The sequence below is a fragment of the Canis lupus genome, chromosome 15, assembly GCF_048164855.1.
Source record: "Canis lupus baileyi chromosome 15, mCanLup2.hap1, whole genome shotgun sequence".
Classification (NCBI taxonomy): Eukaryota; Metazoa; Chordata; class Mammalia; order Carnivora; family Canidae; genus Canis; species Canis lupus.
Genome location: NC_132852.1, coordinates 27,817,489 through 27,841,888, shown reverse-complemented (window position 1 = coordinate 27,841,888; position 24,400 = coordinate 27,817,489). Strand labels below are relative to the sequence as shown.

General features: G+C 42.0%; 2 protein-coding genes across 53 annotated transcripts in view; one reads left to right on the top strand and one right to left on the bottom strand.

Moving 5' to 3' along the window:
* LOC140604785 (uncharacterized) overlaps positions 1–24,400 on the top strand; it is a 196,918-nt gene that overhangs the window by 14,142 nt on the left and 158,376 nt on the right. The window lies entirely within an intron of this gene.
* Positions 1–24,400, bottom strand: part of RBPMS (RNA binding protein, mRNA processing factor) — a 173,209-nt gene that overhangs the window by 139,886 nt on the left and 8,923 nt on the right. For 3 of the 47 annotated variants that reach the window (XM_072776307.1, XM_072776289.1, XM_072776312.1), the window contains exon 1: positions 19,445–22,655. The exons of 40 other annotated variants lie outside the window; for them this stretch is intronic. In XM_072776307.1, coding sequence (XP_072632408.1) covers positions 19,445–19,468 — 24 coding nt within the window. In that variant the 5' untranslated portion in view covers positions 19,469–22,655. Of the gene's footprint in view, positions 1–8,887; positions 9,128–17,666; positions 17,852–19,444; positions 22,656–24,034; positions 24,257–24,400 lie in introns of those variants that run through there. 4 more of the 47 variants (XM_072776298.1, XM_072776321.1, XM_072776319.1 and 1 more) reach the window with 4 other exon arrangements.

The window sequence follows — 24,400 nt, the reverse complement described above, 5'->3', positions numbered from 1 at the left end:
TAGGAGCAGAGAATACTGACAGTTAAGACTCATCTAATATATTGGGGAATGTAGTAGCCTTAACTTTGAAGGAGGACAGAAATTTCTAAAGTAATAATGGACTAAAGCATTACTATTTCATAATCGGCTGATGCTACTGTTCTGTGTCTTCTCTGGGAAAATAATGCAGGAAGGTCAAAAATTCTGTCAGCAGAACAGTCATGGTTCCAAGGACAGAGGGTGCAATAATGCAATCATTATTATAAAATAAATTGCTGCTCATTTTACCATACCTTAAGGTTTACTGAAGAGTAAAAATAAGAGCTTCCTTTCTAGATCAAATTCTGTGCCAGACACTGTGCCACATGTTTTGTATACATTACCTTATGATCCCATGAAGTAGGATTTTTTTTTTTTTTAAGATTTGAGAAAGAGATACCAACAGAGATAGAACTTGAGCAGGAAGGAGAGGGAGAAATAGGCTCCCCGCTGAGCAGGGGGCCTGAGGCAGGGCTCTATCCCAGGACCCTGAGATCATGACCTGACATGAGCCGAAGGCAGATGCTTAATGGACTGAGCCACCCAGGCATCCCACATCTTATTTTAAAAATAAAGAAACTTAAAGTTTAGAGAAGTTAAAAGGCACCAGCCAGCAAGCATCACTCTGAATCTATCGATGAATCCCACATAATCATGTACCTTAAGTAATGGATTTATAATTTGATGTCCAATGTCATAAAATCCAGGCTTATTGACTGATTTCTCAGTAATCTGTCCTCATCCACTTTTAAATGATAACTGTGCACACGCGGATCAGGATAAACCCTAGTGGGGCACGCTAATTATTGCCACAATCTGAGTACAACCCTACATTGTAGATCTTGAAATTCCCAATTTACACAGGAAGAACGGACCTCAGAGAAATAAGTAGCTTGCCCAAGATAATACAGCTCAAAGGAGAGCCAGAATAGGAAACTCGCATTCAAAACCTACACTGGCGGACTCCCAAGCTCAAAGCACCGTGAAGCAATGGAAAGAAAGCTCATCTCAATTTCCTGAATGCAGATCCAATGGACAATCTTCACCATCAGGCAGGTCTTCTCAACTGACCCACATAACTTTGTTCCTGAAAATCCAAACCTAAGATAACTCTCTTTCTGGGAAGTCCCTCACTCCTCGACCAGTTGAACGTCACAGATTCTGTGGTCCCACTGGGCACCAGTGGGCCTAAGAAGCAGAAATGAAGAACTAAAAGAAAGAAAAAAGGAAGAACGAGTGCAGAGAAGCAATGGAAGAAATGGCCCTTCCTCCAACAGTGGGTTTTCCCCTCAGCCCCTTGAAGCCTGGCTTACCCACACCGGAGAACCCCTCCTAGGCTTCCCCCAGCAGACCAGTCCTCACCAGTCCCCTCACGGGTCACCAGGCAACCAAAGGCGACATACACAAAGAGTAGAGAGGTGCCAAGCGCTGCCCTGCAGGTCTTCAAACTGAAGCAGGACTGGTGACCTATAAATATCCACAAGGTGACGGAACACATGAACAGATAAGGGACTCACTGCAGAGGTTTGAGAGTTCGGATCTGCAGGCACAGTGAGAATCGAGAGAGCCCTGGTAAAGGCCCAGGGACCAGAATGGCTGGGAAGCCAGACGGCAGAGCTCTGGACAACTCAGCCCCCAGAATAAAAAGGCAGCAAGAGAGACTGAACAGTTTTGTTTTAAAGATTTTTATTTATTTATTTATTCATGAGAGACAGAGAGAGAGGCAGAGACACAGGCAGAAGGAGAAGCAGGCTCCATGCAGGAGCCCGATGAGGGACTCGACCCTGGGCCTCCAGGATCATGCCCTGGGCCGAAGGTGGTGCTAAACCGCTGAGCCACACAGGCTGTCCCTGAACAGCTCTTAACGGCTCCAGAGGTCTAGGGCAAGGAAGGAATCATAATATATATTTCAACTGGTCTAGGGCATGGAATCATAATATACATCTCAACTGCCTGCAGGCCTTCTAGCCAGGCCCTGGTTCTCAACCCTACTCTGGCTAGTTGACATAAACAGGTAAGTCACCTCTACAGAATGAGCTGCGAATTAAAAAAGGGCTCACCACAGCAAATAGGATTCCCTGCTGTACTGAATTCACCCAGCACAAGTAGTAGGCAAACAAATATTGGAAATGTAACTGTTTCAGCAAAACATAACCAGAGAATGCCATTGAGAACCAGTGATCTAGGGGTACCTGGATGGCTCAGTCGGTTGAGTGTCTGCATTTGGCTGGGGTCATGATCCTGGGATCCAGAAGTGGCATCCTGCATGGGGTTCCCTGATCAGCGGGGAGTCTGCTTCTCCTTCTCCCTCTGCCCCCTCATTCTATCTCAAAATCTTTAAAAACAAAAACTTGTGACCTTTCAAAGCATTTCTTTTTAAAGGTACATTTTTTTTAAGTTCTTCCTACAGCTTCCTGGGTGTGTGTTTACATAAAGTGAAGACAATGAGCCCAAGTGGAAGGATTTCCAAAAATCTACCCTCAGGTGTAAATTTGTTCAGAAACATACAGGGGTTTCTTTTGTACAGGAAGTTCCTCCAAAAGGAAGTGCCAAGGAGCACTCACACTTTAGCAAAGCCTAGATTTGTGTATAATACAACAGTAGATAATCTTACACATCCCAGCCCAAATGCTACTGCTTCTAAGAATTTTTCTTCCATCTCCAACCCAGGGAGAGCTCTTTATTTTTATCTGTTATAGCAATTAGTCTCTTCTAACTTTGTGTTTCATGCTCTACCACCTGGTCCATGAGTTGTCCAGGGCAGACTACACATAGTGGGTACCCAAAAATTTCCTCAAAAAATCATCAATGTGATGTTGTGCTTTCAAATATAATACCAAACAGTATTATACCAATAGGGCATTTGTATTTCAAGGAATCCTTAATGACTAACACATATGCACACACAGAAACACAATGGAGGATTCATGAAAACATCACCTGAAAGGAGAAGCTAAATAATGCCTACAACTTAAGAAACTTACTTTAATAAACGATTGCCACAGATGTGCCTGCCCAGAACTAAAGTTAAATTAGCCTGGGAGCTGCTGTCTGGTGATAACTTTCTTACTGCCAGGAAGTTGGGGAGTATGTGATTAAACATGTTTCCGCCCTTAGCTCCACCCTAGATGGTATCAGTTCACTAACTGAAGGTTCTGCAGCTGACCAGCTCATACCACACTCAAAAAAAAAAAAAAAAAAAAAAAATCTAAAGAACAAACTGTGCCAAATTCTCACAATTAAAACTCTACATCCCCTCCCATGTGTATACTTTATACTCATCTTCACAACATAAATTTAAAACCTAGAAGGAAAATAAGTTAAAACTAGGTTCATGACTTCAAACACAAATATTTTAAACTTTTAAATCACTAAAATATTAACTAGCCTGACCATCGGTTTTAAGTTTCTAACACATTCCTACCTTACTGTCCCCTAGATAAGCCTCAGGACTCTCTTCACCTTCCACCCCTGAACTATTTGGCTACATTCACAGAGAAAAATGACAAGAGTATGAAACACACAAGCGGTTGACAGGTTTGCAGGAGCATTTTCCTTTCCTAACCTTTATTCAAGCCTTAGTCAAAGTCCCTAGGTTGTTTCCTTGAGTGCATAATTTTCCCAAAATACACTAGCTTTTTAGTTGACAAAACGAGAAATCCCCAAATGTTTTTTTGCTAAAAGTTAGACTCACAATCAGTTCAGAAACCGAGAAATACTTCTATACTTCATGAAAGCTCTATGACCTCAAACCAGTCATTTCACACCTTTCGGGCCTACAGTCTCCTCAATTAGTGATTTGTCTCTTTCAACTACAACATCATACATTTTTTTCAACATTATGTTTAAAATTGCACTATCTTAAAACATTTTTAACCTTTCTAGTTGGGCTTTGATAGCTGGTGAAGAGTCCTCCTTCATAGTTCTTTTTCAAACTTTTCTTGGCTTCATGTACATTAAGTCCAGCTGAACTTCAGAACTAGTTTATAAACTTTTTAATATTTTACAAATTTTATTGGAATTATACTTAATTTGTTAATTAATTTAGAAGAAATGGACTTTATAAATACCCATCCAAGAACATAATTTATTTACTCAGGTCTTTTACATCTTTTCAGTATTCTTCAGATAGTTCTTGTAAATTTGTGTTTACTGCAGCCAAGAATACTATGTTTTTCATTATGTTTTCTAACTGATTATGCTAGTAACGCTGTCTCCTGTGCTGGTTTTTCTTTTTTTTTTTTTTTTTTTTTTTTTTAAAGGCACTGATTTTGTTTATCTTGTCTGCCCACCTTACCGAAATTTGTCATCAGTTCTAATTTGTGTTTGCAATTGATAATCTTGGATTTTTAAGCACACAGTCCCACTGACAGCAACAATGACAATTTGGGTCTCTCCTTAAAAGATAAGCAAAAGGGATGCCTGGGTGGCACAGCGGTTGAGTGGCTGCCTTCAGCCCAGGGCATGATCCTGGAGTCCCAGGATCGAGTCCCACGTCGGGCTCCCCTCATGGAGCCTGCTTCTTTCTCTGCCTCTTTGTGTCTCTCATGAATAAATAAATCTTTAAAAAAAAAAGATAAGCAAAAAACCAGGGAAGTATTTCCAAAAATACACATATTAGACAATGTTTACAAAAAAAACTGCCTAGGAATCAATAGATACCTCTAATAGAAAAATAAGGAATTATTTGAATAAACCAAATAGTTTAAAAAACAAAAAACTGGTGAACATATTAAAATGGTAACCTCATTAATAAAAATACAAGTTAATGAAATAAATATATTCTTTCAGCCAACAATTGCCAAGTAAGCTATATAATAATATCTAATGTTGGAAAGCATATGGCAAAATGAACACTCCAGATGGGGTTATAAATTGTTAAGTCTTTTTACATGGCAACTCAGCATTACCAAAAAATTAAGTGCACATACTTTCATCCAGAAATTTTGCTTCTAGGAATCTTTACATTATACTCAAGTTCTAGAGTCAAAAGGGTAAATTATACAATACTTAACGGTTAGAAAAAAAATCTTTAATGATCCCATAAACTGTTCAAGTACATGTAGTTCATTTATTCAAATATGCATAATATACATATAAATTATATTTACTGATGTGCATATATCCTGAATACATGGACAAAATTTTAAAAAAATTTTTTAAGAGCAAGAAAATCAAGCAGGCTCCATGCCCAGGGCTGAGTCTGAGACAGGACCCAAAATCATGATCCTGAGATCACGACCTGAGCTTAAATCAAGAATTGGATGCTTAACCGACTGAGCCATCCAGGCGCCCCTAAAATTTTACAGTTTTAAATACGTTAAGAGTATATGGTTTGACAAATCAAATGCATAAAATGCAACTCTACAACTTTATTAGAAATACCAGCACACCTGTTTCTATACACAAAGAATCTCTCAATATCATTAACAGCAAAAATACTGAAAACAATTCAAAATGTCAGGAAATAAAAATTATAGTACATCCCTACAATGTAATACTATATAGTACTACACAGCTTTTTAAAAGATTGAGCTACTGCTATATATTCTGACATGGAAGATTTATGATTTATTGTCAAGTTAAAATAGAAGGAATATATCATGTATTGCATATATCTAAGCACATATTAAACCATTAACTCTGATTACACTTCTGGAATGGAAGACTGAGAATATTACATTATTTGTAGCAAGGTATATTTTTAGACCTTAAAAATTATGAGTCCTTATTACTTTGTAATTTTTTTAACAGAAAAATGGGGAGCCATGGTATTTATGGTTCCTTGCAACTGCTTTCTAAGTTTATGAGAAACAGGTGCTCTGAGGAGTTTCCATGTTGATCTCAGCTACTGATAATCAGTTATCTGGGAGTGTGTAGTGAAGATTCACTATGCTGGCCACAGAGAGCAAAAAAAGTAAAAACAGAGATGGCATCCAACAATTCCAAACATTCTGATAAATGCTTAAATACCCAGTCAACATGATCTGCTTTGTTTTGTGTCTCTATGAAAGTAAACTATCTGAACATTTTAACAGCCTTTTCAAGGATCACAAACACAAAAGATTTTATTGTATTCTTAGAAAAGGTAAAAAGATCTATGTGTTTCTTTGAAGAACAAGCTTCCCCCACTGAAGGAACAATAAATGGAAAACATCAAGAGGGCAGAATGAGGATAAAAGAGTGGATCTGGAAGACTGGAGAGGAACATCATTCTATTTCCTAGGGATTAACATTTATACAAACACTGACTACAGTAATGGAGGGCCTTTTCCACCCTTTATCATTTTGTTTAGTTTAGCTGGACAATGATGCAAAACAAACCCAAAACGAAGCAGGGGACATGGCTACTATCTATGCAACTCTTCCAACTCATAAGTCACCAGGTTATCCAGATACCACTCTATGTCCTGGCTCACAGGGATTTCCCAACTCTGAAAATCCCACATTGCAATGTAACAGGACTTGAAACCTTACAAAAAGGACTCATTGTGTCACTTTAATATTTAGCCCTATACAGTCACTTTAAGCATAAAACTAACACAAAGCCAACCTGAAAACCCTAGAAGCACTTAATTTAGATGAAGAGATCAAATGTTCTTTCCCTCCGTGCAATGTGCTTCCCACATGGTTCAATTAAGGAGCCACCCTTCAGAGTCCAGCAGAGAGGCAAGCTGAAATACTGCAGGACTTACAGGCCAAACATCAAGCAAGGTACGGTGTACATGTGCATCATCATCTAACACACCAAGGGGTTAACAACTGCATGGTCCTGGCCCAGGTTCTCCTAAAGACAAAGCCATTACATCCTCCCAGGTACACCTACTCCTACTCCCAGGTCTGTCGTCCTCCCTCCCCATCTTCTTGAAGTGGGTTCCCAGAACTTAGCTTCAGACATAGTAAGTAATAAAGCTTAGAGAAGTGAACCAAGCTCAGAATGACAAAAGCAGAGTCTCCAGGAACAAGTACTGTAGATGAGGCTATCTGGTAAGGGGGCCAGTGAAAGGTTTTAAGCAGAGGGACAGAGCACATTTCCATTTTTTCAAAGGTTACCCTGGCTGACCTGAAGAGCAAGGACTATGGGGAGGGACAGGCAGCCCAGCAGGATGAACAGCTTCATTGAGAACCTGAATAGGAGGGTAAGGGAGACAGACGGAAAAGTGCACCTGGGTGGCTCAGTGGTTGAGCATCTGCCTTCGGCTCAGGTCATGATCCCAGAGTCCTGGGATCGAGTCCCGCATCAGGCTCTCCTGCCTGCTTCTCCCTCTGTCTAGTCTCTGCCTCTCTTGTGAATTAAAAAAAAGTCAACGGATTTGAGGGAGGCAGAGTTGTTTTTAGTGAGGAACTAGTTAGGGAGGGAGCTGGAAGAGGTGGACACCTGGGTGAAGGGGGACAGATGTGGAACGCAGGAGGTTTGGAGGTGAGCATAAGGACATCAGTTACTGAACATGTTGAGTTTATTAAGGTGGATGGAAGACATCCAATTGGAAGTGGTGTGGACACTTGAATATTTGCATTTGAAGCTCAAGGCAGAACTCTGGGACAAAAGATATCTTCCATGGATATGCAGGATATGACAAAATGAAGCCACAGGACAGAGGTTCTAAGGTATACTTTGATTGGAAAGGACCAAATCAACAAAAAAAAAAGATGAAAAAGTGAATAAAGAGAAGGGGTTGGAGAGGAGGAGAAAAATCCGTAGTAACACAGAAGCCAAGTGAAGAAAATGTCAAGGACAGAAAAATCCAGAAGTAAAACTGGTCAGAAATGGGGGTAACAAGCAATTTTTCTTTCTTATATTTTACTATATTTTCTTAGGGTCTTTGATAGACATGTATTTATTACTCAAAGAAAAAAAAACTTTAAGTAGGCCCCAAGTGTAGAGTGGAGCCCAATGTGGGGCCTGAACTCATGACCCTGAGATGGACACCCAAGCAGAGATCAACAGTCAGACTCTTAAACCAACTGAGCCACCCAAGGTACCCCTCACAGAAAAGTTTTTAAAAGAAAAACTATACAAAACATCTGCTATACTATCTTATACGTTTAGGAGCTATAATCTATGATCCACAGGACATGTGTTTTGAGTTCCTCTACTGGGTCTGGTGATCTATTTGCTCCAGCTTTGTGACTAGTGACATACATTTATTTGCTCAGCTTCCTGGCTAAGGCCTGGAATCCCAGCAACGTAGAGCTGGCTGGCCTACAGAAGAGTGGTTCAGTGACCTTGGGTTCATTAGCATACTGTTCTAATCAAATGAGCTAACCAGCAACAGACCCTACCTACTTTGTCCCACTTTCTACAACTACTAAAGCCAAACCAAAGTTCCCCAGTTCTGTACCATTTCCCATCAACAAGAGATTGCCTCTAAACATTCATGTAGGGGTGCCTGGGTGGCTCGGTCTGTTGAGCATTTGCCTTCTGCTCTGGTCAGGATCTCAGGGTCCTGAGATCATGTCCTACACCAGGCTCCTTGCTCAGCGGGGAGCCTGCTTCTAAGTCTCCCGGTGCCCCTACTCCTGCTTGTGCTCTCTTGCTGTCAAATGAACCAATAAACTCTTTAAGGGAAAAAAAAAAAAAAAAAAACATTCACACAAATATAGAAGGTCCAAGGCTCACCAAAAGTATTTTTTTATTGCCTCTAAAGACGACTTATGTGACTTACAAGGTACTTGCCCCAGCAAACAAAAGTGTATCATTAATGAAAATGAGGGTAGCCCACAGAGCCAGCATTGATAGTAACCAATGACCCACTGTTCTGATTACACAAAAAAGGAAGTATGACCAAGATACTTCTAAGTAAGAAATAATAGTCTACTCCTCTCTCTTGACCCACACCACCATCCTGGCCTATTTTACAGCACTTACCTTCTCAGCCTACCCCAAGAAGGGTGCTGTTAAGATCTCTCATTCTGTCCGCTTTTTAAATTCACACAAACTACAGGAGTAATTTACTTGACACATCTGGGAGCCAGAAAGAGAGGACAGCTCTTCTTCCAGGGAGAGAAATAGTGATTAACTAGAACAATATAGTTTTGGATCTTAAAATATAGTTTAAGATTTTATGAGACAGGGCAGCCCCGGTGGCGCAGCGGTTTAATGCCGCCTGCAGCCCAGGGCGTGATCCTGGAGACCCTGGATTGAGTCCCATGTCAGGCTCTCTGCATGGAGCCTGCTTCTTTCTCCCTCTGCCTGTGTCTCTGCCTCTGTGTGTGTGTCTCTATGAATAAATAAATAAAATTTAAAAAAATTTTTTATGAGAGAAAAAAAGAAAGAGAAAGCGCGCACAAGCAGGGAGGGGAAGAGGGAGAAAGAATCTGAAGCAGACTCTGCAGGGAACCACGAAGTCACGACCTGAGCCCTGAGCCTGATCCTGAAACCAAGAGTCAGATGTTCAACTGCACCACCTCAGGTGTCCCCCTGCAGCTTCCTTCAAGAAAGGAATGGGCTCCAGGCTCAGCTGCCACACTGCTCGAAGTTAGGGTACTGAACAAAAGCAACTCCTAGGTCCCTTTCAGCTCAACAACCTAAGATAGCATAAATATCTGTGTCATTTCCCTGACAACCAGGAGAAGGAAAACTCTTTAAAACTGGATTTTGAACACGTAAATTTCCATGTTTACATGGTACGGTCTGAAAAGAAACGTCTGGTTCATGAAAGGAAGCGGAAACTTTTGTAGTCCTCTCTATATTGAATATTTATACATTTTCATTTTTTTTTTAAATGGAGCACAATTTGAATGTTGCACCTGCCTTTTTAATTAAGTAAACTCTATCCCCAATGTGGAGCTTGAACTCCCCACCCTGACATCAAGAGTCCCAGGCTCCACCGACAAAGCCAACCAGGCACCCCTGCCATTTCTTTTTTTAAATACAGCCTTTCAAAAAAGAATGCATCTACTTCAATAATTCTTCAGATAAGTAGCTTACCTTCCCAGACAATTTAAGAATTTTGGATTATTTTGTTCAAGGGGATTTTTACTATACTTGGTTTTCAGAGGGAAAGAATCACAGAGATGCGGTGGCTAAAAATAGATGCTATAAAGTGGAGGGAAAAGTACTTGTGAGAGCCGGATCAGCAATTAGCAAAAAGTGGTATCGCCAGTATTAAAATAGGAAATCTGAGCCCATTCCTGGAGCAAGGTCCTGAGCTGCCACAGCCATCGAGCCTCACAGGCTGGCCCAGCTCCCCAACACAAGTCCCTGGGCCCAGTGGACAGCCTTATAAGGCAACCATGCTCGGAGAGAAGATAACAACAACACTGAGTACTTAACATTTCCACAGGCCTCTACAAATATTAACCCGTTAGTTCTCATGGCATTCTGAGAGAACTCGGCTACTATCCTTTCCAAGAGACTGGAGAAGATGGATACCTGACGGACTACAGTATCACGCCAAAATGGGTAAGGAGGGCAGCCCCGGTGGCTCAGCGGTTTAGTGCCGCCTTCAGCCCAGGGTGTGATCCTGGAGACCCGGGATCGAGTCCCACATCAGGCTCCCTGCACGGAGCCTGCGTCTCCCTCTGCCTGTGTCTCTGCTTCTCTCTCTCCTCTCTGTGTATTCTCATGTATAAATACATAAAATTTAAAAAAATGGGTAAGGAAGCAGCAGCTCTCCTTGGGTGCTTGGTTCAGCGCCAGACAAGCCTCAAATTGTGTCAGGAACCCAGTAAACGCTTTCCTACTAAGGAACAGGAAGGAGGAGGAGGAGGATTTTTCAACTTTGACAGCAAGGAACAGGCTCCACCCGCCTCCCTCCTCCATTTCCCACAGGGTCTCCATAAGATTCCAATGCTCGGAATGATTAAGACTCCTACGTGAACAGTCTAGGCAAAAGCAGCAAGATACAGGCAAGGGTGTGAAGACATGGCTTGTGTGATAGGAGATCTGCTCTCCCTGCGGTGGTTTTCATTTTCTAAGGGGACACTTAATAAGTGAAGACATCACTTCACTTTTATGAGTAAATTTGGCAACCATAATTACAGGGCCTGTAAGAAATCAGGTAGCCATCTATACAGCTTGGACAGGATTAAGGGGTCTTGTTTTTTTTGTTTGTTTGTTTTTCTTAAAGATCTTACTAATTCATAAGAGACACACAGAGACATAGGCAGAGGGAGAAGAAGGGTCCCTGCAGGGAGCCCAATGTGGGACCTCAATCCCAGGACCCTGAGATCATGACCTAAGCCAAAGGCAGATGCTCAACCATTTTAATTTTTAATTAAGAAAATTTCAATGTAATAGTTATCAAATAAGTTTCCTGAGAATTTACACTGTAGGACATCTGATGGCCAGGTGCGGGAAATACACAATAGCAGTTAACTTTGTGTGTATAATTTTTAAATCACCTAGAATGTAAGCTCCACTAGAATCTAAAGTCTCCACAAGACCAAGGCTCTTAGCTTTGTTCACAGATTATCCCCCATACCTACTATGTATGCAGCACAAAGTCAGTGCTCCATATGTATTTGAATGGTCTTTAAAAACAGAAAAAAAAAAAGCGAGCTCAAGGTCCAAATAAACATGTATACACGAAAGGACGGAAAAACATATACTAGGTAGTACATTCAAGTAGCCAAGTCAGAGACTGACATAATAGTCCTATGGAGGGAAAGCTCTATAAGCAACTAGAAAGGCCCAGAAGGGGAAAAAAAAAAAAGAAAAAAAAAAAAAGTAAATGCAAGGAATGAATGGAAGAAAGCACTCTGCAAAAAAAAAAAAAAAAAAAAAAAAAAAAAAAAAAAACAAATCAAAGGTTTGGAGGTGGAATGCCTTTATAGGAACAGGGCATCCAAACAGTATTAGCAACTTAATATTCAACTGATGAATAAACCAACAAAATGTGGCCTATAGCCACAAAAGGGAAACACTACAGCGATCAAAAGGAACAAAGTACTAAGAGTGCCCAGTTGGCTCAGTCAGTAGAATATGCAAACTCTTGGTCTCAGGATCTTCAGTTCAAGCCCCATGCTGGGCGTGGAGCCTACTTAAGAACAAATGAACACTAGACTAGCTGCTGGATTGCAGGCTGAGGAGATAACAGGAAGATGGTAGAGGAGTTTGGAAATATGGGAAAGGGCCTGGGAGGGGCTTTGAATGTCAGCCAAAGAAATCTGGATCATGGGGCACCTGGGTGCCAGTCAGTTAAGTGTTGGGACTCTTGTTTAGGCTCAGGTGGTGATCAGAAGGCTCCACGCTCAGCACAGCCTGAGATTCTCTCTCCCTCTGCCCCACCCCATCCCTGCTCATGAGCACTCTCTAAAATAAACCTTAAAAAAAAAAAAAAAAAAAGAAATCTGAATCTTACCCACTAACAACAACAAACCGTGGCCAGTGCTCGCCTGTCTTCAGAGCACTTTCACATACATCAGACACCTTTGATCAAGGAATCTGCAAATGTTTTCAGGTGCTAGCTGATTTGTGAGAGTAACACCTCTGGAGAGTTATCTGCTCTGAGTATTGAAAGGACTAGAGGGGAGAGAAAGGCAGCAGAGATTGGTGGAGTAATTCAGAGTCCAGACAGGGGGGATGGAAAAAGAAAAGAACAGATGATGACGTGAAGTCCAAGGCAACCCAGAATTTCTGAAACTAGCATGCTATGTATAACTGGGTGACTCACCTCCTTGAAAAGAAGTTGCCACATTACTGATCCCCAAGGACCTGGGCAAGTCCCATATCTCAAATTCCTCTGTCAAAGCAGAATCCCAGGAGGCACTAGGCCCAAGAGACCTCTTGATCTCCTTGGAATATCCTTCTCTGAAGGATACTCCTCCAGACCAGCATAGAGGTTAGCATAAGAGGACAGATTTTGAACTGCCCAGGTTCAAATCCAGGCTTTGGTATTTATTAGTGACCTAGACCAAGTGACTCACCTGTCTGAGCCTCAGGTCCTCACCTGCACAGCAGGAATAATGCTGGTTGGTACTAAAGGACTTAACATACAAGAAGGGATGTAAATGATGCCTAGAACCAAGTCAACAAGGTCCCCTTGTTACTCATCAATTACAGTTCTCACATCAGCTATGCTTCTTTATAGCGCTTGGCAATTTGTGAGCTTATATTTACTTGTCCTTTTATTTGTACAATACACACTTCCACACTACACTGAAAAGTTCCAGGAAGGTCAAGGACCAAGTCTGTCTGCTGCCCATTGTGTCACCAGGGCTTAATACAGCAGGCAGGCAGTATTACCGGAATGACTCTCACCTAGGAAATATAGGTTTGGTTTCTAAAGCCAAGAGCCACTGTGACTGATAAACAGCCGTGCCATCCTGAATAGTCAGAATGGAGAAGCAAAGAAACAAATGTAGTCATGGAGTAAATAGCTTCATCAAGAAGCAAAAGGGGAGAAAACAAGGAGGAAAATATTTTTCCAGTATGCTGATGAACATTCTATGTGGCCTTGCAAGCCTAGTTTAAAAAAGAAAAAAAAAACAAAACAAAAGGCAGTTTAGCATATGGACATTGGGTTCATGCAGGTCATATATCTATCATCTGTGGAACATGCCTGGTTGGGGAAACCAATGACAACTGACAAAAAAGTCTTTAAAATATCCCTCTCTTGGTCATTCATTTACTTATTTATTCATTAAAAATTAACAGTCAGTTAGGCTTCTCCTTGCCACAGAAGGACACCCACATTTACTCCCAACTTCCAAACCTTTATGATGGGGACACTCCTACCCCAGTGCCCATTTCTACATATTTCAATCTTACAAGCTCATTAAGCCTCATTATCTTTCTTCCACAATGCTTATTTTCCACTTATCCACACTGATCTCTTTGAATTTCTAGGCCCTGTCTATATAACACAACTTGTCAATTCACCTAGGAACTCAGTATTATTTTCCCATTGTTTTCTGCGTTGACTAGGTCTTTCCAAGTAGGAAAGGAAGCAAGCAGGGAAAGTGCTTCTTGGTAACCACCTCTACATCCCTAACCGAACAGCCAACAAAACACTGGGTTCAAGGCCTGTCTTCAGCCAGGACTAATGACTGTATCCCAGGGGGAGCTGAACCTCTTCACCACTAAACAATGTTCCCCTCACAGACTCCTTCACCAGCTGTCAACTGAAATCAAGGACTCCAGGGAAAGAAGGCACGTTTTTATTTGCAGAAGAGCTTCTAGCCCCTTTGAGAAAGGCACGACGTGCATATAAATTCAGTATTTCATGACCTCCATGGGAATTTACCCTGAAAGACTGTTAGATTAAAGCTAAATGAGATGCAAATTCCATTCATATGTAAGAGTCAGGGTGAGTCAAGACTGAGGTTTCCATTACATCTGCTCGTTTCCTCGAGTCACACTCTAAGAACATGTGTGTAGGCTTTGTGGAGGGTGTGTGCTCTGCAGGAATGTTCTGTTAACAATTAAGGAGGCCTTGTGGGCTGGGGTTGCCCGCCGATACAGGGAGACCTGAGCTTTCCTTTTCAGATAGTTTGGCTCTTGCTACGCTGTGGGCACCCACCGTGAACACAGCCCCTGTGGGGAAGAGGAGGTACCCTGATGGTCTGTCACTTAGACAAAGCAATACTTGTGCCAGCTCTGACACTGGCACTCCAGGCCCTCCTCAACTCAGAAGAAAACATTTCTACTAGTAGATATACTACACAGTCCACACCTAATAAAAGGCATTGTTTTAACTTTATAAAAGCCCCTTCCATGGATGTAATTCATTAGCTGTCCTCCAAAACTGATGTCAAACTGAGCAGTGTGGCCAAGAAGATCTCTCTTCTCAAGTGCAAGCCCATGACATGACCAGAAAAGCAGAGCTAGGATATACAGGTTCTGAAGCACAGGTTTCCACAACGTAACATCTCTAAACTCGAGATACATCTTACAACTGCTTTTAATTGGCAGGGTTATTGGCTCACCTGAATACCGCTGGAACCGAGTCACTGAAACTATGTGCATGCACACAGAATACCTCAAGTATGGGTCTCCATTCCCAGTCATTAGGTTTATAGCCAACAGTGTGTGTATATATCCATATCATATATCAAGGACCTATTACACGAAGATCACAAAATCACTTTTCATCGTGTTCAACTGAACTTGCGAAAGACACCTCCTAAAATTATTTTAGGGCCAACAGCAGTACAAGAAACAACTGGGAGAGGTCTTGAAATGGGGTGGGGTTTTTTTTTGTCATTCCAGTCAATATGTAACGTCCAAGTGTTGTACAGATCGGACTGGAATATTAATTATGAATCACCGAACCCAAATGTGGCAAACTTTACAGTAGAGGAGCAACCTTTGAAAACATTTTAAAAATGGCAGTGGCAGAGGATGCAGGAAAAAGGGGCCTGCTGATAGTCTTGGTGGGAGTAGAAGTTAGCACAATGTTGCTGAGATTTGGCAATAAACATCAAATGTCTTAAAAAGAATGCATGCCCTTTGACCCAGAAATTCCAGTTCTAAGTGTTCAAGCTTAGGAAATCACTAAGGGTGTACACAACAGATTTAGCGAGGAGGATGTACAGCACTGTTTATATGCAGCTTTGGAAACAGAAGGGATGGGTAAAATATACCAAGGCACATCCCTCATGGCATAGTATGAAGAATTAAAAACGAGACAGCACAAATGTATCCACTGGCATGCAAAGATGTTCATGACATAATGCTGAGTTTCAAAAAAAAAAATTGAATGTAAACACTTGTATAGTATGATCTCATTTTTGTTAAAATAGAAGGGAGTGTGCTTGTACACAGAAAGGGAATTAAGATCCACTGCACTGGTTGCAGAGAAAGGAATTGCAGAATCATGGGTGTGTGTGTGTGTGTTTTATTTACCTATATTTCTATATTTGGGGGGGAGGGGGAAGAGAGGAAGAGATAACAGAGGTGAATTTATTCTCCAATAAGAAAAAGTGAAGAGAAACTTGAGACACAATGTGATCCAATTATGTGAACAAACTGGCTTAGGAAAACTTGGAAAGGAATCTCAATCCTAAAAAAGATAACTAAAAATCAAAGAAGTTAAAAATCCAATGGATTTATTACCATTATTTTAATCTCTAAAAATAGGAGAAATACATTACCACTCTTCCTTTGAGGAATGTTGGGAGAGAGGACCGATAGAATTAAGTGCATAATGGGACTTAAGATATGCAGAAATATCCCAGGAGGAAAGCTCTGCCACACGCTGACGCTTTGCTCCAACGTGGCCCAGCGCTGAAAGGAGTGGATACCTCTGGCATCCAATATAGCAACCAAAAATCACAATATCCCAGAGCTCCCACAAAGGCAAGCCACCTCAGGACTTCTCAATGAACAATAGGCTTCCTCCATCTCATCCCTTGTAGGAAAAATTTCATCCGAAAAATAATCCATTAGAAACGGGGGCAGCAGTATGCCTGGATGGCTCAGCGGTTGAGCCTCTGCCTTCAGCTCAGGGAGTGATCCCATGACGCGGGATCAAGTCCAGCATCGGGCTCCTTGCAGGGAGCCTGCTTCTCCCTCTGCCTAGGTCTCTGCCTCTCTCTCTCTAATAAATAAAATCTTAAAAAAAAAAAAAAGAAACAAGAAATGGGGAGGGGGGGAGGTATTTATGACAGGGTTTCCAAGGAAAAGGGCTGCAACTTCAGTTTGGAAAAGATAGTGCATATTAGTTTTGTAGAGAGCTTTCAGAGAGTACTGGAATGAGTAAGAGAACCAGGGCACACTACCAGATTTCTATACCTGGGGCTCCTGGGCTGAACAGCACCCAAGTTTTACTTGGGCTGCCTTTACTAGTGAATAAAGAAAAACCACACTTTTTTTGTTGACTTCAGGATAAGCTCCCACCAACAGGATTCCTCTGCATAATCATGCCCCTTGATTTACAACAACAGAAACAAGAGCAATTTTCATGTTGATTAAAGGCCTGTGAGGCTTACGGAATGAAGAAGGACAGTTTAATAGTTAAAACTTCTCCAATGTAAATTTGCCAAAAAAATCAGAAACTCACGATATTCCAAAGCCCCATAAGCAGTTTTGAGGCTTCACCGCCTCCCACCTCCAACTTTTGTTTTTAAGATACAGAGTCCGCAGGCTGGGCGCACTATGACCAAATGGCAACAGATGCTGGTCTTGCAAAGGGCAGGACACTTCCCTTTGATCATCCAGCATCATGGAGAGAATGAACAAACATTCCTGATCAGGGCACTTTCACTTGACTTCAAGGTTTACCAGGAGCTGCACGTGAAGAATTAGAGAAAAAAGCCGCTCCTCCACCCAGGCAAAAAAAAAAAAAAAAAAAAAAAAATTCAGATCCACGCCATTCCCGAATCCATCCAAACTATACAAACCAACCTAGGTGAGGTATACCAGGTTGGGAATGTTCCGTCTTCGTCACCATGCTTGGAAGGCTGATGGTGCAGAAACCGTTCTCAAGGCAAAGCATTCCAGCCCCATGCATTGCTTAGTTATAAGCAGCTTAAAGGCCGAGGGTAGATTATCACTGGTATTTTTATCTTTGTAAAAATAAAAGTGATGTTACTATAGATAATAACTGGAAAACAGAGGATACTTTAAAAATGAAAAACATACCAATGTATATAAGCCTCCAAAAGAATCTAAGTCAGTACATATTTCCACATGTGTAAATTAATAACACTACAACAGTAACCTTTCTCCAAAGTTTACGTATTAAGAAAATGAGAAACCCTACCAACACATCAGACGCTGGAATTCTCGATGAGAATCATTTTTCCCTGTAAGCCCTGGAATATACAATGATCAGGCCTCTTTTTAAACAGTATGGCCCCTAGTTTCATACTTAAAGATAGTCTTCCAACACATTTAATACATGAACAAAGTCCTTTCACACCGGGATCTGAGCAGCAACTTCAATCTTCTATTAAGTCTCTGGTGCCTTTCTCTCCCTCTAGCACACCAGTGTCCACCAAACACATCAGCAGGCCTTTCTAAAAATATAGTTACAACATAAAGCCTAAAAATAGTGACGCAACAATGTTCTTTGGAAAGATGTTTGTAGTTTTCAAGTGTTCTGAAAACTAAGTAAACCACAAAATCATTTTCAACAAAATGTGTGTTTCTAATTATTAGTGGGAAGATTTATATTCCTGAAAAAAAAAAAAAAAAATCATGTTCCTGGAAGAGAAGAAGTTCATTGCAGCAAGTCAGCAAGAATTCGGAAAGGCAAAATAATTCTGATAAGACATAACTACTTTGCTAGCAATATAAATTCAGCATCCTGCTGTACAAATGGTGAGAATAATAAGCAGTCACTTTAAAGTGCAGGAACATTCCAGAGCAGGGGCAGGGCCCGACATTTCTTCATATGGGCCCGCTATCTAACACAGCAATGATTACAAATCCCCTGTTAGTCAAGAGGCAGAAGTCACTAGCTATTCTTGGATCGCCCGTTTAGACTTAGAAGAATGAAAACCGTTAACACAGAAATTCAAACCTTTGATTCGTTTTTAAATCCATGTTTACTTACAGAGACCTAGATCATACAATATAGGTTTCTCCCCCTTTCCTCAGTTGTCTCTGTTTTGCTAGGGATGGGTTTTTCAAGAAGTCCAGATTAAAGATGAAGGTCACAGAGCGTGTAGTTCTGCTTGACTTGGTTCCTTCTTGCCCCCTGGGGGTACGAAGCCAGGCTATCCCAAAGGATAGGCCATACTTTTAAACCACTTTGGCACTCCCAGTGGGTTCCACCTGGTGCCTGGAACACTTGGGAGGGCAAGCAAGAAAGGTATTTTCTTTCTACCCACCCCCCATTAGGATGGCTAAACAGAGATTAATTTTGTAGCTCAGGTTTTCTGCATAACCCCTTCTCAAAACACAAAGACTCAGGATGGGCCTTAAAGAGTCCTTTTGTTTAGAGAGGGTCATTTCCTGCCGTTAGCTCACACCCAGAAACTCCCACCCATTCTCAAGGAGAAGCATTGATTTTCTTAGTTTAAAAAAAAAAAAAAAGACAAAGCAAAACAAAATTTCAGGCTTAAAACCATCCCCCCCCCCCCCCCCATGGAACTTGGCTGGCGTGCCACCACGGCAGCATCCTATACCGCATCCTATACCGCGATTCAGAAACGGAAAAATGAAGCAGAAACACGGGAGCGGGAGTGGAGTTAGGATTCTTTCCATGCACAGCAGGCATGGTCCGTCCAATCCCCACAATTTAGTTAAAGAAACCAAGCAGCTTAAATGGCATGTCCTAGGTCCCCTGGCAAAGAAATAGAGAGTATCGATGATTTGGTCAGGAACTGACAGATCAGGGGGCATATATTCCACTGTCTATAAGCCATTGCCTCAAAGACTCACGGACAATGGAGAATGGTTAAGAAGTTCACTTAAGGTCAAGTACTAGGACATAAATGCCATAAATGGGGATAAATCCAATGGCCTGCATTTTCACGAGTGCATTAGTTCGCTCAGTTAACAAGCAGTCTGATGACCAAAGTAATGACGACTTACATTCTTTTCTTCCCGAAATGTCATCTCCCCTGCTTTACGATGAATAAAAGCCGTTGGGAGTCTGTGAGGCGTACATGGAGGTAGAAACTGGGGCTGTAAGTTGCCTGCTCCATAAGGCTCACAGAGCCCGATTTAGGTACTCCCTCACAGCAGTCCGTACAGGTGCCATAAAGGCTGGATTCATCCAGCTAACTCTGGCCTTATCCAGAGTTATGCCATTTGTAGGCAAAAGGAGCAAAGCACGTTGAGCTGGGGGCTAGACTAAATCAAAAGGAGAGTGCTAAGCCTATCTCCAAATCAATTCCACCTGGGTTATTAACATTAACCCTTAGCAACCCAACCGTACGGACACATCTGCAGAACAGGAATCCAATTTATCTTGCCCTACTTTTACTAAGCACGCCAAGCCAGGGCCACACTCCTGGTTCTATGAAATTCTGTGCTAAGTTTTCATCCTAACTGGACAAAAGCAAGGATTCCTCTACACGTGCAAACTACTACGTACCCCTCCCCTCCCCCCGGGCAAAGGACCTAAACACCATCTAAAATGTCTGGCTTAGAAACTAACACTGTATGTTAATTAGCTGGAGTTAAACACTAAAAGCCAAAAAGATAAATAAAATTTCTGGCCTAACAAAGCATGTGATGATTTTACTTTCTGATGTAATTAAGGGGAGATAGGCATCCAGAAATGATCACCTCGAAGGCAGCAAGAATTGAAATGAAATCTAAGACTGCTGGAAAAGGTTTAAGACAATGTGGTATATTGCACAGGCCCCAAATTTGACAGGTTGGTTCATATTCCACTCATTTAACAAATTTATTGGGCAGTTCCAGGCATTGTTCTAGGCATTGACAGTTTCAGCCTTAAGACAGAGGTCCCGGCTGCCATGGAGTAACATTCCAAGAGGATAAGTACCATTAAGTTATGTCAGTGAGTAAGATCTATCTGGAAAATAAAGGAGGGGTGGGCCAGTGTTTGGGAATGTGGGCTTCTTTAAACCTGGAGATCAAAGATCTGAGTAATATCTGAGCCGAGATCTGAATGAGTGACGTCTGAATGAGTGACGAGGATGAGGCTGCCATGTAAATACCTGGGTGTAGGATTTTTTTTCAGGCAGACCCAATAGCACACACAAAGGCCCTGGGGCAGGAACAAGTTTGGCAAGTAGGAGATACCTAATTAAGGCCCAAGCAGCTGAAGCATAATGAATGAGGTTGTGATTCCTGGTAGATGAGGTCAGAAACCAGCTGGGCCCTGATCACATGAACCTCGTGCACCACTGGAAAAATTTTAAGCTCTTACCCACCAGCAGTAAAACTTCAGACAAATTACTTAATGTCTCAGAGGCTCCGTTTTCCGGTACCTAAACCATGGGATGATAACACCTCATCTGATTTGTTAAAGTGCAACATTTAAAGACAGAGTAGAAATTGTTCAGTAAACGCTTAAGGAATGTGCGCACAAACACACACACACACACACAAAAAAAATCCTTAAAAGTTTTCTACAAGTTTGATTACATTTGGATATGCACCTGATCTTCAACTCTCCAATTTTCTTACATGCAAGATGGAAAGGGAAATTTCTGCAACCAAAATGGTCTCAGCATTCACTAGCTCTAACAGTTCCTTATGGCGAAAGAGCTAGGAGACCCTTAAAAAAATGAGGAACTGGCTTAGAGTGGAATCAGCAAAGGCGGAATCAGAAAACAGGGACGGGGCCTGGTAGCAGCCAGCTGGACTCCAGAGGTCTCCCTCTGCTGATAAACAAGGCTCTAAAGAGAAGCGATTACCAGTGTCTTCAATCTCCAGTCACCCAGCATCCCTGGGCAGGTATAGGATGGAAGTGTGTGTGCATGAGAGACCCTGACCCAGCCCCCAAACACATCCTGTTGGCTTCGAGGGATACTGTATTTAAAAACAGATGCCTCTTTGGAAACTCACACATTTTTAAGTCCTGTAAATCACACATGCTGGGTAAAGTAATTACACTCGTATAGCACTTCCCCTCAGAGCACAAAGGAAATTCTGGTACTTCTGTAATAAGGTAGCACTTTCTGTGCTGTGCCTTCTCTCAGGAGGGCACAACTGCCCATCCTATACACAGGCATTAGAGAAATTCTAACAGAATCCTGGGGATTCAAAGAAAAGCAGCTTGTTTTTTTTTTTTTTTTTAATATTTATTTACTCATTAGAGAGAGGCAGAGACATAGGCAGAGGGAGAAGCAGGCTCCATGCAGGGAGCCTGATGTAGGACTTGATCCCAAGACTCCAGGATCACGTCCTGAGCCAAAGGCAGATGCTAAACCGCTGAGCCACCCAGGTGTCCCTTGTTTTTTAATCTCTAGGATTTCTCTTAGGATAATGTTGGCCACCTACCAGGGTATCTACCTGGTGACATTAAGAATTCAGAAAGAGCAGAGGAACATCATTTTTAAAAATCAGGGGGGACACCTGGGTGGCTCAGTGGTTGAGAGGCTGCCTTTGGCTCAGGTCCTGATCCTGGGGTCCTGGGATCAGTCCCCCATCTAGCTCCCTGCAGGGAGCCTGCTTCTCCCTCTGCCTACGTGTCTGCCTGTATCTCTCATGAATAAATAAACTTAAAAAAAAATTGACTCAGGAGAAATACACAGGAGTTGAAAGTAGAAACAGGTCTCTAACTTACTTGCATGGGTTGGTGAGATGCACCTCAATTCTCAGACTCCCAGATTTCTCATAGTCTTTGCAAAAATCCTGGGGGCCCACAGGATTGAGGCTAGGCGGCTTCCGCATTCCTTCCGCATTTTAAATTTGTGAAACAATACTGTATTACAGCCTGGAATTGGAACTATCTTCCCGGTGTGATTGGCATTCATTACTGCCATTTCCCTTTTCCCTCCAGTATTCTACATAACGCCCATCATAATGGGTGCAGCAAGGTGAAAACCTAGTAGGAATATAAATGCAGGTGGTTGTTTTTCTTAAATTCCCAGACCACCTTCCTTTCAAGGGTTGACACTTGACTGTGAGCAACAAGGGCCACAAACTTTTAGGAAAGCACTAAGTGAATCAGTGGAAAATAGGACCCACAGAATAAGAGGAGTTTGGGGTCTGGCAAAAGAGACTCCTCTTACTCCCCACCCAATAAAATAAAAAAAGAACCAAAAACCATGAGGGAATGTTTTTTTATAAAAACACTTAAGCCAAAAAAAAAAAAAAAAAAAAAACACTTAAGCCTCTCAAGGTATTCCATCTTTACCTTCCAAACTCCCTTACAAAAATCTTGTGGCAGCTTGATTTCGCCTTCTAGAGTGCAGCGTTGGGGAAAAGGGAAAAAAGCTTGAAAAGCAAAAGTCTCAGAATTAACTGCAAATAGTAGAGGAAGACAATTTCCAGAAACCGTTGATGAAAGCCAAGAAAAAAAAAAAGAAAGAAAGAAAAAGGTATATATACCTAGATTTTTCTAAGTTCCCCACCTTTCAAATAGATGAGCACACTGAACACTATTAGCTTATAAACTAGCAGATACAGAACACTCTTATATTCCTAAATTTAAAAGTGCTTTAAAAACTTTGCTTCCACTTTTCCCAAGAATTTCCAGCTCTTCCCCTTTCCTCCAAGTTCTAGGTCTCTACATACCTTCAAGTGTTAGGTAGGTTTTCTAGCTCTTTTGTTGCCTACCCTCACAAAGTTCCCTAGGAACCAGAGTCCCACGCCTCCAACTCTCCAGGCACTCACATCACCCACCTTTTCAGTTACCGGCTATAGACTCTTACACAGTTCTGAAAATTGCTTTCAAGATCAGACCTCTCCTCTCTGCATCTCAAACCCTACCATCCTCACCTCCTCATGGCCTTTTCTCCCCGTTTTCAACCATTCAGTGTGCTCTTTCTACAAACATGACCACCATTTAGCTGGCCACCCAAAGCAGAAACCCAAGAGGCTTAATGAAGGAAACTCCTAGTCTTTCCTCTGCGCTCGGCCAGTTGCCGGGGCCCTGGAATTTCTCTGGCTGAGTCGCCACCCACAGGCACTACTTTGAGACTAGGATTCTTACAATATTAGCCTCACTCTGCTCTCTCAACTCTTCCCACACCTGCTGCAACCTGCCTTTCTCGCTGGTAGAGAGTCCCAGAGCGCCAGGTCCCTGCTGCACAGCATGGCAAGGCAACTCCAATCGCAGAGTGGAGTCTGATTCCCTGGCCAAAAACAAGCTCCTCCACCTTCTCCCCCCACCAAAGCACCCCTCTCCCCCAGCCTCATCCTTAACTTCCCTTCCTCCCCTGCCATGCCTTGCTTGCTCTTCCTAGAAGTGCTCTTTTTTTGTAAGTCATTGGATTTTTTTTAATATCTTTTTTTTTATTGGTGTTCAATTTACCAACATACAGAATAACCCCCATTGCCCGTCACCCAATCACTCCCACCCCCCGCCCTCCTCCCCTTCTACCACCCCTAGTTCGTTTCCCAGAGTTAGCAGTCTTTACCTTATGTCTCCCTTTCTGATATTTCCCCACACATTTCTTCTCCCTTCCCTTATATTCCCTTTCACTATTATTTATATTCCCCACATGAATGAGAACATATAATGTTTGTCCTTCTCTGACTTACTTCACTCAGCGAGAAGTGCTCTTAAGCCTGTGTCTTCACACAGGCCAGTCTTCCACCCGTGGTATCAACCTTTTCCTCATCTGGCAAAATCTTAATCAAGAATCTTCACTCAAGGGGCACCTGGGTGGCACAGTGGTTGAGCATCTGTCTTTGGCTCAGGTCGTGATCCCGGGGTCCTGGGATCAAGTCCCCCATCAGGCTCCCTGCAGGGAGCCTGCTTCTCCCTCTGCCCCTCTGCCTGTCTCATGAATAAATAAAATCTTAAAAAAAAAAAAAAAAAAAAAAAGGACAAACCAGGCAACAACTTTACTGCGATAAGCTCAAACCTTGGGTATGCAGTCACCCCTCCAACTATGCACTGAAATT